Genomic DNA, 14,995 nt, shown 5'->3' with positions numbered 1-14,995 from the left:
AGCAAGTGGCCCACCCGACCGCAACCATCTCTCCTTCGCACTTTCTGTCACCCGCCATTGTGAGCTCCATAGGCCACAACTGCTGACACGTGAGATAGAAGGTCGAGGTCCCCCCCCGGCCGTCCGACCACCGGGGAGGTTTTTAGCTTATCGGACGTTATCGGCATGGCGTGGTCCGTGCGGATGGTGGGTATGGACCCACAGGAGCTCCGGGGCGCGATGACCTCTGGCTTGCGAGGTTGGCACCCTCGTGATCGTGACATCTGCCTTTGTCGTTTGTTCTACAACGTTTGAGTCTGCTTAATTATACAGTAAAGACAAGGAACTCGATGTTTTGAACCGGGTAGAGTAACCAATATGCGAAAAGAAAAGAATAAAACACCCGAGGCGGAACTGGAGCCAGGTTCGTCGCTTGGTCGGCACGACTTAGACGCGCAGGGATGAGCGCGACAGCTGCAGGGCCGTTACGTGAACCTCATCCCGAAGGATCTCCAGACCGACAGCACTGCAAACTTTTAGGAGATCGGTAGTTGACACACATGCAATCTCGCATAACACAGCACGAACACCGGAATCTGTCCGTGTCACATGAAAGAACATTCATCTTATTCACCAGTCCCTCTGATGCTAGCGCGGCCGTCGACTTTTCTAAACCCTCACCCCTCCATACCATCCAACGTCATCATTGCATTCCTGTGTTGACCAACCGATCGACCACCGCCCCGCCTCATTCGTTTCATGTTCCATCTTTCATTTCCCTTCCAACGCATCAAATCAAAGACGAACAAGACGAGAAAATCAACAAAAGCAAGCACACTCCTCGCTCCAAATCGTTACCTGGATTGTTCGGGGAATGACATGTATCTCATCCAGCAGTGGGGTTGTAGGCGTAGGTGCGTTGTGGGAATCGTTGGGATAAAAACTAAGAGGGCCCCCCAGAGGTATAAAAAGGTGTAATCGTACAATAGTGATACGAGAGTAAAAAAGAAAAGAAAAATCAAAAACAGGGGGGAAAAACGCCTTGCGCTATGCAGCCGGTAAGACACAAGTGCTTTTTGCCCAATGGTTGTTTTAGGAGCCAAGGTATAGACAGTAGGAGGGGTTGGGTTGTGAGATAAGCTTGGAGGCCACGCTCTGCATTTTGCATGTGCATGGCATCAGCTCAGCTCAGCGCGAGCAAGGCAAGGGCGTAGAAGCAGAAACATGGCATGAGAGCCAGAGCAATTTGGTTCAAGGCGTGCGCGGGCGTTTCCAGTAGTATTGCTAAGCAGCAAATGTTAGTTCCAACTTCCTCAAAACAACCCCTCAGCCCAGCGTAGCTCACCTTGTGCTGCTTTCGACACGCCCTCAAACTGGGCTTGCGCAGTCCGTCGGTCACGGCGAGACGGCGTTGGTCGTCATCATCGGCCTCGGGGACGTAGTAGTACTCGCTCTCGAGGGCTTTGCCGGCGGCGTCCTTGCCTTGGCGGTGGATGATGCCAATGCACGCCGTGGCCTCAATCAAGCTTCGGAGCTGGTCCTTGGTCAAGCCTTTCTTTTCCTCGTACGGCAAGTTGTTCATGATGGTCGACAGCGGGTTGGACGACAGGCGGGAGAAGGCGAGCTGGTTGACAACGTGGTTGCGCACGGCGGGGTTCTCGTAAGGGGGCGCCGCCTTCTTCAGTTCCTCCTCCTCATCCTCGTCTTCACGCTTGGGCGACTTGGGCGGGGCAGAGATGGGACTGGAAGGGTTGGAGGCATTGGCCTCGTCGTGGATCGTGGACAGACCTGAGCGCTTGAACGACGGGAACTTGGGAGAGGCGGTGGTGATTGAGGCCAGGCGGTTGGAGATGTCTGCGCCGAAGGGCCCAAAAGAGTGGACGATGGGGTCGTTCTCCTCGTCCGGATTGTTCTCGTCCTCGGGCTCACTGAGCTCGGACGAGAACGAGTTGGTGGCATCTGTGGCGAAGCTCTGGCCGACAATGGTGCCAGAGTCGGCCAGCTTGGGCAGCTCGGGTTCATCTGCGTTGGAGTCCTCATAGATGTGGACCTCTCCATCGTCAGTGGGAAGAAGGGCCTGGAGCCTTTGCGAGCTGGACAAGTGCGCCAGCGTCGGTGATTCCGGGGACTCGATACGCGAGGGGCGGCGCAGGGGGCTTGACTGGAGGAGGTCGGCAGCAGCACGGGCGGCGGACCGGGGCGGCGAGTCACCCCAGGCCGAGTCATCGGGGCTTGCGAGACGATCACGGCGGTCCCTCTTGGGCCATTGGATCATGACACGTGCATCCTGGACGTCAAGCATGATTTCGGTCCCTTCCGTCTCCGACGTGAACGAATCACCCTTGAGGAGCTCCCACGTCCGACCCTGGCAGTGAAGCTTCAGTCCGTTCCAGCCATTGCAGATGATCTCAATCTTGTTCGGCTCCAATGCCGAGGGCGCGGGCACGTATCGCGCCTTGACGTGGACACGGGACACAAGACGGTTGGCGGACAGCTGGTAGTGGGATGAGTTGCTGGAACGGCCCATGAGTAGAGTCTCGCCATTGTTGTTCAATTCGATGGAGGCGACGGCGCTGAGGGGAGTGCGTTCGGAGGCGGAGGAGACGGCTCGTGAGGGACCGCCGGGTCTTGTGTGGACGCGGGGTGGAGAAGACGAGAGGATGCCGGTGCTCGAGGTCGGGATTGGCGTGGGATACTTCAGGTACGCATTGCTTCCTCCCACGGAACCGGGTCGGGCTTGTCGTTTGGAGGGTCGAGGGAAGCCCGGCGAGGAAGAGAGCGGTTCGAATGGCGGCAGGAGACTCGGGGCCGAACGTTTGGTGCCAGCCAGAGGAAGCGTGGGTTCTTGCATCTTGGATTGGGGAGACGAGTCCATCATTGCAGCGACGGCGGCATGCCCAGACAGCAGGATGTTGAAGGAAACCCCCAAAGTGATACCAGCCGTTGAACAAAGAGTTGCTCCTGGTGATGTCCTTCTTTAATCTTTTTCTTATTCTTTTTTTCTTGGTTCCTTTCCACCGCGTTGCGAACTTGGCGCGTTTTTTTTCTTTTCTCGGCGCGGGTGTTGCTTGTACTGTCGGACGTGGGACGTTGGCGTCGTGCGGGTAAGCGTGTAAGTGGCTCTTTCTGGCAAGGGGGGCCACGAATGGTGATGGGATATACAATGGTAGAGGAGGAGAGGATATAAGAAGGAGAGAGAGGCTTTCAACAAAGGATCAATCTGTTGAAGAAGGGTCTGCAAGATCCAAGGCTACCAAAGGGAAGGGCGAGAGGAAAAAAGAGCCAAAGTGGTTGCAGGTCTGATGGGAGGAGGCCCGGAGGTGCGGCCCTGGACCTTTTTGAGGGGCCCTGCCAAAAAAGCGAAGCGTGTCTCTCGCGCGTCCACGTCCCTCCGCGTAGTTGGCGCGCGCCCAGTCTGGTGATTGGTGTCGAGGAATTGTGCTGTGCATCGACCCGGCACCTGGGACCTTGTGCTTGGGTGGGGTTGGCGGTCGCGTGCCCGCTGACGCTAGACGGCCTACAGCGGGCTTGTGGCCGACCACAGCGGGTAGCCGCGCTAGAGCCGACCGTGTTTCCAGGCCTTGGCCGCTGGACGCGGGCCATTGTCTGGGCTACCACGGGCACGTCAACCGCTAATCGTTGAGTTTAAATTGCCCGTTGTCTCCCTAAAAAGAAAAGAGCCATCATGACGTGGATAGCTCTCCCTTCACTTGCAACCCTCTATCTCTGCATTTCCCGTCTTCTTGTCGTTTTCTCCAAGTGATGCAACCAAATCTGTTGCTTCTGGCCGTCCTCCGTAGACCGCCTTTTGACACCTCCAGCCATCTCGTGCAAAACCTGCAGTCTTCTGGCCGCACAATGGTCATTGTGCCCCTCATCGACGTCGAGTCTCCCCGATCCAGCCTCCCCGAAATCACGTCTCGGTCTCCACCAACTACGAATACACACGAGCGAGAGAGAGAGAGAGAGAGAGAGAGAGAAAAACCAAGACTCGCCAGTCCCACTTCCGGTGCGCGTCTCTCTTACATACACCACACGCACGCACGCACGCACGCACGTACACTACACGCTCTTTGCCCAATGAGCCGATGGTCAGCATTCAATCCTTCTTCCTTGGGTACTTTTACCGATACGTAAGGGGGGGACCCATCCGTCCAACGGCGAAGAGCGCTGAAGAACGCAATTAACCGCCGCCGCGGACGGACAACCAGACACGCACTAAGAGAGCCCACCCGCCCAACCATCCACCCATTCAACCCCCGGCAAGCCAAAGCCTGGCCGGAAGGTGAAAGTCACTTGCTGCAAGAGCGTGTCAACTGTCAAGAGAACAGAACTTTGCAATTTAAGTTACTGGCACGTTGCATACCTACCTAGGTAGCTGAGTACTGCGCATTCGACCCGTGCATTCCATAACTGCCTGTTCCCTGATATTTTTGCCCATCCCTGTGACTGACACCCCAGATCGCGATATTGGACCGGTTCTCGTCCAACCCGACCCCGAACTCATTGGTTCCGAGCGCGGCCTTGCCCTTCCACTGGCCTATCTGCCTTCCCTTTCCTGCCACGAGCATGTCTGCTTCCACCTATTCTACTGTCTTGTGAGACCGAGCCCGCCCCACGCAAAAGCCGACCCAATGTTCAAAACGGGAAAAAAACAGGCGCCCCTCGTTCCAGGCTGACATGTAATGCAGACTGAAGGGGGTTGAAACGAGCCACCTCGAACCGTGTTTGCTCGCGTAAAGTGCCAATACCTGGGATCCCTTGACTGATGATATAACCACCTGCATACAGCGCCCTACTCTTCCCCCATCAAGACTTCGTTACAGTGGTCCCTCATTTCTTGCTCACGCACTTCCTTGCCTTATTGTACAAGCAGGTTCCAACGCGTCCTGTGCGAAGCTGACTAGCCATGGGGGAAATGAGTCGTCCAGACACACCCGATCCGTGCTGAGCCCCGTCCTCCGAACCGTCCATCACCGCGTCCACCCCGCATCACTAACGCAGGTCGCGCTCTCCAGTCTCTCTCACATACACGAGACCCGCTGAGGCTTTTGGCAGACGATGGTCCCGGCGTTCCCAATTGGACTGAAAAATCTCGCTGGCATGTGCATTAGGCGCAGAGGCAGTCTGGCCCACAGCCCATGTTGCCCACACTTTCAGAGTCTCGCAGATGTGCTGAGGCCCCGTTTTCAGACTGAGACACTGCTACTACACAACTACCCGTGTGTCAAGACCAATTGATTCAACATCCGTCTGTGACCAGCCTTGCTTGATATGCAAAGGCTTTTTCAGACAAGTTGCGTTTGCAATGGGAAGAGTCACAAAGATGCAGTCTGAATGCGCCTCTTGGTTTTGGAACGTTGGAGCTGGCTGATTGGCGTACTGGCTTCTGCGCTTCAAGACGCGGTATCAAAACCACTAAACGCGTCAAGACGAGCAAATTTCACGCGTGCAGCTCGGAATGGATTTGATGTCGGCAGAGTTCTCAGTACTCTGAAAAGTCCCCTGGCCCGAAGACGCTCGCCAACCACTGTAGTGGGCAGCTGTGACGGTTTACCGAAATCTACGCGAAGCCCACCGGCGCGAGGGCTGCGGTTAAAGACCGGCCCTCACCGAAGCCTTCACCTCGGTGAGCGGGATGCACGGGCCCATCGGCACCGGCGCTCTGGATCCGCCGACAGGACGTGATCCCTGCACCAAAAAATTTCTGGACGACGGTCTAAAGATTCTGGTCCCCCCCACCATATCTCTGTACCGGCAGAGATTGTATATTCCGAAATTTACAGCCAGAACACCAGACGAGCCTTCCACCCGTCAACCGTAGTCATGGCCCCTCAAAGACCGTCGCCGTCGCATCCAAGGATGTCGGCCCCTCAATTGATCCCGAACAGGTAAATTCCCAACCCGCTTCTGTCGCAGTTTGCCGCTTCGCGCAAACCGTCCAAGACCGCCCGCTAACATGCGAAATCCGCAGACCCTGAAGGCCTCCAAGGCCCTCCTGGCTCACATCAAGAAGGCCGCCAAGGAAAAGTCCGAAGAATCCGGCAAGAAGAACCTGCTCGCCGACCCCGACGATGAGGAGGGCAACGTCGCCCAGCAGCCCATCTGGCTGACCCTCACGACGAAGCGCCACATCGCCGACAGCGCCCGCCTCAAGCCCGGCAAGATCACCCTTCCTCACCCGCTCAACACGGACGAGGAGTCGACGATATGCCTCATCACCGCCGACCCCCAGCGCGCCTACAAGAACATTGTCGCCTCGGACGAGTTCCCCGAGGCCCTGCGCAAGCGCATCACCCGCGTCGTCGACCTCGGCAAGCTCAAGTCCAAGTTCAAGCAGTACGAGGCCCAGCGCAAGCTCTTCGCCGAGCACGACATCTTCCTCGCCGACGACCGCATCGTCAGCCGCCTGCCCAAGGCCCTCGGCAAGACCTTTTACAAGACCACCGCCAAGAGGCCCATCCCCGTCATCCTCTCCGCCAAGGCCCCCCGCGGTGCCGACGGCAAGCGCGCGAAGCCCCAGGAGAAGACCCCGGCACCGTTAACGCCGGCACGCCGCAGGAGATCGCCGCCGAGATCGAGAAGGCCATCGGCGCCGCCCTCGTCAGCCTGACGCCCTCCACCAACACCGCCATCCGGATAGGCTACGCCGGCTTCTCGGCCGACCAAATCGCCGACAACGTCACGGCCGTCGTCAAGACGCTCATTGAGAAGTGGGTGCCGCAGAAGTGGCAGAACGTCAAGAGCATCTACATCAAGGGCCAGGAGACGGCCGCCCTGCCCGTGTGGCTGACGGACGAGCTCTGGCTGGAGCAGAAGGACATTGTCGCCGACGACAGCGAGCAGGCCAAGGCCATCAAGGAGAAGGCCAACGTCGGCAAGAAGCGCAAGTCGATCGGCGCCGCCGAGGGAGACGAGGAGGAGACCAGCAAGCCCACGCCCAAGAAGGCCAAGAAGGCCGCCAAGGAGGCGCAGAAGGCGCTGCCCGAGAGCAACGACGACGCTCTCAACAAGCAGATTGCCGAGCGCAAGGACAAGCTGAAGAAGCAGAAGGCCAAGGCCAAGGCTGCTCTGGACAACTAGACTCTGTGCGCCATGCTTCCAAAGACTCACTGACAGAAAAGATGGACGGTTTTACGTGCGGGATTATACCATGCATGGTTTGCGGCGTACGGCGTTGGTTCAAACAAAAATTAACCATGGCAACTCAAGTGGCTAGGATTTGATCAATAGAAACTAGTAGTGTACAATTTTTGCCCATTTACTCCGCGTGTCCTGTTTGTCCCTCAACTTATCTTACCTCGTGATCCCGGTTTACAACTCCTCGCTGAGGAATTTGGGCTTCGCCTCGGCCTCGAAGTGCTTCTTGTAGGGGCCAAAGAACTCCTGGATGGTCTTGTTCAGGTTCTTCTGGGACAGCTCCATGTGGTCGCCGGGGATCTGGCGGAATCGGAGGCCGCCCTTGCGGTCCAGCTCCCTCAGGCCGATCCAGTCCTCCTTGTAGATGGATCTGGCGCGCAGCGGCAGGCTCTCGGTGCCGTTGACCTCCTCGAACCAGGCCGTCTCCTTGGGAATGACGGTGGTGTCGTCCTCGAACATGACCATGACAAAGTTGGTCAGGCTGGCGAGGTTCTTCTTGTACTGGACGTTCTTGAGCTCGCGCTCGTTGTTGATGTCGGCCAGGAAGTTGGACGACTCCAGGTACTTCTCGTACTGGTCGGGCTTGGGGTCACGGTAGTACTGCGCGGGCACGAGACGGTTCTGGACAAAGCCAGACCAGGTGTTGAAACGGAGCAGGGCCATGGCTCCCTTGCACAGCAGGTCGCCGTCGCCACAGGCCTTGAACTCGACGATGCCGTTGTGCTGGCTGCCGTAGGTGACAAGGGACCGCACGGGCGGGTTGTTGCAGCGCTCGACGTAGCCGCGGAGGAACTGTCCTCCCTGGGAGAAGCCGATGGCGTCGATGGCGGGTGCCGTGGAGAGGATCGGGTGCGCGGCGAGGGCCTCGCAGACCTGGTCAAGCTGCGTCGTCACGTTGCCGAAGAAGGTAGCGGTCCGGTCGCTGTTGGGGTCGGTGCCGATCTTGACGGTGTAGACAAAGGTGCCCGGGTTGATCTCCTCGGCCAGCTCGCCAATCTGCTTGATGCCATCGCCATCGTACGAGTCGCCGAGGCCGTGCCAGATGACCAGAGGGATGGGGTGGTCGTCGGAGGCATCGTCGGAGAGGGATCTCTGGGGGGTTGCGGCGGAGTATGCGACGGCGGCCAGGGAGCCGACTGTGAGCAGCTTGGAAACGGAGAGGGACTTCATTGCGTTCGTATTTGATTTCTTCTTGCCTAGACTATATCGATGCTGGAACTAATGGAGAGGTGGAAAAGCGAACCAGGTCCGGGGCTCTTTGATCTTGGTTGTCAAAGGGAAGCGGTTGTGGCGAGGGGAGCTGACGACACAAGGCACGAGCGCTAGAGGTGCGCGGTTGGGTGAGCTCTTTGGCTCTCTATCTTCTGATCACTCGAGCTTCCCATTGGCCACGGACAACGACGTGGGCTTGGGGGGGATGTTCCGAGGGGAGGCCGGCATCTTCAGCAGGAACAACAGTCTTGGTCCGTGCCATCAAAGTCACGAGATTCTGTGGCTAAGAAACGTTAGCGTCATAGAGCTCCAACCTCGATATCTTTCTAGCTTGGAGGTGTTCTCTCTGATCAGATGCCTTAGCTTTCTTGTCAACGTCCGCCAAAGTCTTGGAAGTCCGACTCCTCCTCTTAGGCCGGCGCCTAGAGCGGTGGCGATGCCCGGCAGACCTTCAAGTGTTGGTCAACCTCTGCAGACCTAGTGGGCTCTCAGACAGTTGGGTAGACCACTGGAACGACGTAGATGACTCGAGGAACCCACACCACAACAGCGGCCCGTCCGGCCATACACGCGCAGGCGTGTGGTGGCGGGTAAATGCCAGGTTGGCGGCATTCGCTGCCGTCTGAAACGCAAGTTGGCGGACCGATATACAACCAGACGATCCCCTGTTTCAAGCATCCCTCGCTAGCCTCCCAAGCCTTGCACTCAAGACGTATCAAGCATTACCTCGTATCCCACGGCTGACGACGCTGAGGACCGAAGGGTGCATGAATAGCCTTGTGGCTGGACGACGTTGATCGGCCGATCTTTTGGGGGCTCAGGCTCTGACGCCGTGTTTAATCGACCGTTGTTGCTGGATAGGTAAGGGATGATGAGAGTGGGCTGGTTCGCCCATAAGTATGGACGGCCACCACTTCCCGTATGACATATGAAACACGTCAAGTTACCAGTCGTAAGGATATCACTGCTGAGCTGTCAAGTTATCTAATCCGAGCATCCATCTCTCTTCGACCTTCTAGACGTTTGTTCTTTGCATTCGTTTCTATTTTCATCTTCGCCCCCGATTGCTACACACTAGTCTCCTACAAAACCCAACAGATCAAAATGCAGTTTTCCAAGATTCTCTCCGTCCTCTTTCCGGTTGCCGTCCTGGCTGCGCCGTTCCAGACCTTCAAGATCCCGACTATGGACCCCAACACCGTAGCGCCAGAGGTCCCGGCCATCAATCGACGAGTTCCTCAGACGCAGGACACTTGCGACGAGTAAAGAGGTTATGATGGAGCGGCACTGAGTGAGCGGGGCGGTCCAATAACATCTGCCCAACGTACCGCCAGTGAGAGGGGCAATAAATGTTGATCAGCTGCGGATTGCTACTCAGTGTTGCTATTCTGGCCTGTGACGTGGAAAAAAGGTACGTTGGTTTGATCTCAACCGCTACTCTCTCTTCCATCCACCTCACCTCTTGCCTGATGACTTGCATCCACTCAGCAATGTTTCAAGACGGGATTGAGTAATTACAATGAAACCACGCAACACTCTGATGTTCTTCTTTCAACACTTTGTTGTCTTTAGGACATGACGTCTGACACACTGCTAACCACTCTGACAGATGTCCCATTTCACAGGTTTGCACGCCCGTTTTAGACGGATGACCTTCGGGTGTGGGTCCCCGGTGTCCACGGAAGATGCAGCTCGGGCTCTGGATTCACTACCGCACACGCTTTGCTCGTCGCGTTGAAGAGGACGAAGACTCGGGTCCGTGGTCATCGTTAGCGGAAGGAACGGGAAATGGAACAACATTTGGGAAAGATCGATCTTATTGTACCTACCTTTGAAGGTAGCCAGCCAAACCTGCCTGGGAAATAGACGCAAAATCACTTCTACCTTGCCCTCTCTTCCTCCCACCCTTGATATGTCTTCGGCCTCTTGAGTTCTCCTTGAGCGACTCGTCTTCGCGGCTGCGGCGGTTTTGCACCGTTCATTTCCTTCTGAAGTTCAATTGTTGGGCTTACCTCCATCTCTACGACTTCAGCATCCCGATCTCGCTCAGTTTCTCCCCGAAGTTCTGCGGATAGGGTCTTGACGCCCTTCATGACCGATCTCAAGGACGTTGGCTCCTCGACTACAACATCGCAATATCCTTGGCCCGGCGTAGGAAGCTCTAGTGCCGAAGACGATCTCATTTTGTCTCTCTGTTGGCCAGCTTTGAGATATCTTCCCCCTTGACTTCAGCACGGTGAGTTGTTTCTCGATAATATTTCGTTCTTGCGAAACTCGTCTTCCCCTTCTGCTTCCTACCTTTTTGTCGAGGCGGCGCTTGCAAATGACGGAGTTATTTTTTTCTCATTTTTCGAGCTAATTCTTGTGGCATCCATTCTTGTCCTTTCCCAGATCGCAGTTTCTGTTTCTCCTCCCTCAATTGGTGTTTGGTGCCCGACAACTGGTCGATGGCCCAACTGGGGTTGGCCATGATGCTTTCCGCTGGCCATCACTGTGTCGATTCTGCCCCTCTGCATATTATTACTGGTAGCAATGTTTCTCTGCATCACCATGTACTCTTCAAAACGAAACAAGACTTGTCCATAAACAACGACTGTATTACTGCTGCACTACTCCCCTTCGCATTACCAACTCCGGCTGTTATCTTCGTGGTACAGCGCTCCCCATAGGATGGATGTTTCCAGGTTTTAACACTCCTAGTTCGTCTTCATTATTTTCAGCAGAAAAATGAAAATAAGAACCTACGTTTCACCAAACTCACTTTCTTGCCGCCCCTACTGGTCTCCGTCTGGTTCGTTTACTGATACACCATGGACCAGTATAGCTGGCGACAGGACCTGTCCCGCAAGGAATGACAACCCTCAATGGCTATTCAGTGCCCATTGAAACCTCGGCCACTGGGAGTTCGGGAACCAAAGCGCTAGACCTCTGCGCTGATGGTCATCCCAAGCTGGTCCAGGTCTTGTACCAGCAAGACCGTTCCGCCGTTCCGCCCCGGCTCCGGCTTCTTGTGGTGGCCCACCCTGGATGGTTAACTTGGTCCGTGCACATTACCGGACAGGTTGAGTGGTACACCTCTGATGTAGCTACTGCACCTTTCACTCACCCCACCGCGACTTTGACGGAAATCTACTTGGGCGTTTTAGAGCACTGGGGACGCGAAGTCTCAGAGGCGACGCGCAGGCAGATTGAACTCCTTGCGCCCAACCACATCCTCGACTTGCCCCTCGACGGTGACGACGTTTTCTTCGAGGATTACAGCTGGTTCAAAATTCCCGTGCGTCTAGCTCGGTACGTGATCAAGGACGAGGGCGACGAAGACGATACCAACATCGACGACGGCAACGACGCCCAGGACGACGAGGCATACAGCTACCCTACCGGTTTGTTTTGGGACGACGACAAAAACGACGACGACAAAAACGACGACGACAAGACCCTGTATAGCAATTCTGAGCAGACCTTCGATTGCGAAGGCGACATCACGATGGCTCCTTCCGGCCCCAAGGCGCAGCAGAATGCTGCCGCTACGAACAACTCGACCCCGACGCCTGCCGCCGAGCCTGCCGCCTTGAAAGGTCCGCATCCCGGCCACATCCAGGTGGCGTGCCAGTACACCAGCGAGCAAAGATTGAGACGCATGCTGCGGGACAACAAGAGTGATCCAGCTAGGGAGGATAACTACCGTCTCCAAGGAGTGCAGCTCATCGATAATGTCCGGACCATGCTGCATGTGTATGTCGAGCCTTTGCTCCTAGATGTTTCTCTGGCAGTAATACTGACTCTCTCCTGTTCAGCCCTATCAAGACTTTCGACACCGCTTGTGTCTACTACCACTGGTTCAGACTCTCATTCCGCGATGCCGAGTACAACTACCAGGATGCTGCCGTGGCCGCGCTCTTTCTTGCTTGCAAGGTTGAAGACACAATCAAGAAGTCCAAGGAAATTTTGTGCGCTGCGTACAACATTAAGAATCCCGACCACACCACAACCCAGGACGACAAGGTACGTGGACCGACTGTTTTTGCTTGTTAAGAGCATGACTGACCCGACAACAGATGTTCGAGCAGCCCTCCAAGATTATCATAGGCTTGGAGCGCCTAGTCCTCGAGACTGTTGGCTTCGACTTCCGTTGTCGTTACCCCCAATCCGCCCTCCTCAAGGCCACGAAAAAGATCATGGGCGCCCACTCAAAAAAGATATTCTCCACCGCGATGGACATGAGTGTGGATTTATACAAGACCTTCGCCCCGATCAAGCAAACGAGCTACGCCATGGCTTTGGGCTTGCTCGAGCTGACCGCCCGAATCCTCGGTGAAGGCGTGGACAAGATTGAAAAGATCAACTACGCCGACTTCCACACGACTCGTCAGAACGTAGTCGAAACCGTACTCGACCTACTCGACCTCTACACACAGCATGGCAAGTCCACCAAGCTCGGCAACCGATTCGATCTGAACAAGTTTATCGAGGTCAAGATTATTATTAACAATGAGGTCGACAACTCTCCGACTCTCGTGCGGTACGCCCACTGGTGCAACAATTGCGACGGAGGCGAGGACGAAAACCTTTCCAACGGTGTCTCGGTCCTCAAGAACATCTCGTTCTTTGGTAGCAACAGCGCTAAACGCAATGGACGCAACCAGGATGGTACGATGCGCTTCGTCTTCGACCCGGAGCAGGCCCGTCAGGAGCGCAAGGAGGTCGAGGCGTACTACCGTGACGAGTACGAGGAGTACGAAGTCGAAGTCGAGGTTCCCATGGAGCCAGAGCGCCAGAACCACAACAACCACAACAACCACCGTGACAAGCGGCATGACGGCGGCGGCGGCGGCTGGGGCGGCTCAAACCACCACCGACGCAACCGTGGCAAGGGCCGCGGCTACTACTGATTCGCATGCACTGAGCTACTATCGCTCTCTGTTTGTACCCCTTGCTGGTCTATCGCTTTGTTGGTACCCTTTACGATACGTTAACCAAGGATCTGGAAAGAAGGGATTTTGTCTGAGTTGGTCTGGCGTTGACGGTAGATACCCCATGGGAAAACTGGAATGTTTTTTCGGGATGAAGAACCTTTCTTTGCTTCGCGTGGTCTGGCGGTAACTCACCCACACGCATCATGTACACTTGTCTGGATTACAAAAAGCAATGCCACAATGTTTGTGTGAGTGGATAGAAACAACAAGCAGACTACGGTTTTCAGGATCAGGCTACCGGACTGTGACTCGGTCTGCTATGAGTTGAGTCTCAACGACTTTCAAAGCCCCTTCAATAAGGTTGACACACACGACGCAAGTGTCTTGTCGAATTGTACGAGCTGGGCAAGCTCCGCCTCGTTCTCGTCTGCTTTTGGTTTGAGGCCATCTTCGTTACAAATCTTCGCACCATTTTGGCCAAAGCTGGCCTGATGACGTGGAAAACAAGGTACATTTCGCCCGTTAGGTTCATCGCGGCTGCCGCCAACAGAGCCTCAATCCATATACAGCAATGTATGCCCTGCCCCGCTGCTAGGCAACGAGGCATTCTTGGCTAGATTCGCCAATTGTAGTCCGCCGAGTATAGCCTGCATGAGTCCGCCTTGCTTCTGCCATTGTTTTTACACATGGCCTCAATAGGTGGTCTTGGATCGTCTGAGAACGTGAGGCTTTTACTTTTAAAGCTACATCAGTCGGAGTGAACTGTATTGAGGCCATGACAGGCCGAAAAAACAGTAGACACGTGTCACAGTATGCGTGTCATCATTCGGAGCGGCACGCAGATCGAACGGGAAATGATAGGGTAGCACAAATCTGACCCCTTATCTTCTAGGTCGCCATGAAATCTTGATCCGTCCTGACATGCAACGTATTGGCAATGACGACTCCGATAAGGCATTTCGCAAGGCCACAACGAAACTTGGCTACGGGGCCTCAATGCTGCATGGACGGCTGAACGATCTGAAGACAACTAATGATTTGGGGCCACGCCTGCAGCTGTAGGCGAACTCGGTGTGGCCTCAGTAAGGAGTATGGGCTATCATTGGCTGCCAATCAAGGATCCTGCCCACTCCTTGCACCTAATTGCGTAAGCCGCATGAGGTTGGTTTTATGGCATACTGAAAGTAGACTGTGCTTTTATCAGAGTGGATTCGGCTTGCACCAAGCGGTATATAAACCGTCATGCTTCCCGTTCACAAAGCAACACAGCAAAAACTCATTCTTGTCTTTACTTTCACATTATATATACAAGCCTATAACTTGTGATCTAGCCTTGGGCACGAGCTTCAACTCATCCCGAACAACATATTATATATAGAGGCCCATGCTGCGGTGCTTTGGTAAAACTCCTTAACTTATGGTTTCTCCTCACGTATATACTCGTACTCAGAGTCATAACCACAATCCCATTTCTGTCTCTTAAATTCTTTTGTTTGTATGTGTGGTGCCAAGAATGTCTGAAGTTTGTCTTTCAGTATATAAAAGGGTTGCTCCCCATACCGGTATGATCTCTCTCATCTTGTCTCTCCATGCTTATATGTTCCCTTTACATGGCAACAACCATGACTGACAGTTCAACCCTTCCAATTCAGGTTGGCTACTTTGAACCGGCTCTTTACCCTTCTTCGATTTCCAAAACAGTACCTTGGTAAGCTTGTCTCTTTTTCCTACATGTGATCTCATCAATG

At 55.0% G+C, this 14,995-nt stretch overlaps 4 protein-coding genes across 4 annotated transcripts; 2 read left to right on the top strand and 2 right to left on the bottom strand.

Moving 5' to 3' along the window:
• Positions 1 to 1,162: 1,162 nt before the first annotated feature.
• Positions 1,163 to 2,854, bottom strand: ColSpa_05489 (protein PLM2; the record flags this gene model as incomplete). The annotated part of the gene is made up of 1 exon (XM_049271701.1): positions 1,163 to 2,854. One exon carries the CDS (start codon positions 2,852 to 2,854, stop codon positions 1,163 to 1,165), a length of 1,692 nt encoding a protein of 563 aa, XP_049127658.1.
• Positions 2,855 to 5,938: 3,084 nt separating this feature from the next.
• Positions 5,939 to 7,062, top strand: ColSpa_05488 (putative ribosylation factor GTPase-activating protein cnt6; the record flags this gene model as incomplete). Its single annotated transcript, XM_049271700.1, has 2 exons — positions 5,939 to 6,473; positions 6,503 to 7,062. 2 exons carry the CDS (start codon positions 5,939 to 5,941, stop codon positions 7,060 to 7,062), a joined length of 1,095 nt encoding a protein of 364 aa, XP_049127657.1.
• A 231-nt stretch (positions 7,063 to 7,293) lies between these two features.
• ColSpa_05487 (palmitoyl-protein thioesterase 1) lies at positions 7,294 to 8,289 on the bottom strand (the record flags this gene model as incomplete). Its single annotated transcript, XM_049271699.1, has 1 exon — positions 7,294 to 8,289. One exon carries the CDS (start codon positions 8,287 to 8,289, stop codon positions 7,294 to 7,296), a length of 996 nt encoding a protein of 331 aa, XP_049127656.1.
• A 2,893-nt stretch (positions 8,290 to 11,182) lies between these two features.
• Positions 11,183 to 13,223, top strand: ColSpa_05486 (CTD kinase subunit beta; the record flags this gene model as incomplete). Its single annotated transcript, XM_049271698.1, has 3 exons — positions 11,183 to 12,066; positions 12,129 to 12,336; positions 12,390 to 13,223. 3 exons carry the CDS (start codon positions 11,183 to 11,185, stop codon positions 13,221 to 13,223), a joined length of 1,926 nt encoding a protein of 641 aa, XP_049127655.1.
• Between the last annotated feature and the right edge of the window lie 1,772 nt (positions 13,224 to 14,995).

This window comes from Colletotrichum spaethianum, assembly GCF_022836535.1.
Source record: "Colletotrichum spaethianum MAFF 239500 DNA, contig12, whole genome shotgun sequence".
NCBI classification, from domain to species: domain Eukaryota; kingdom Fungi; phylum Ascomycota; class Sordariomycetes; order Glomerellales; family Glomerellaceae; genus Colletotrichum; species Colletotrichum spaethianum.
Note: the sequence above shows the minus strand (reverse complement) of the source record. Positions and strands in the feature narration are given on the sequence as shown.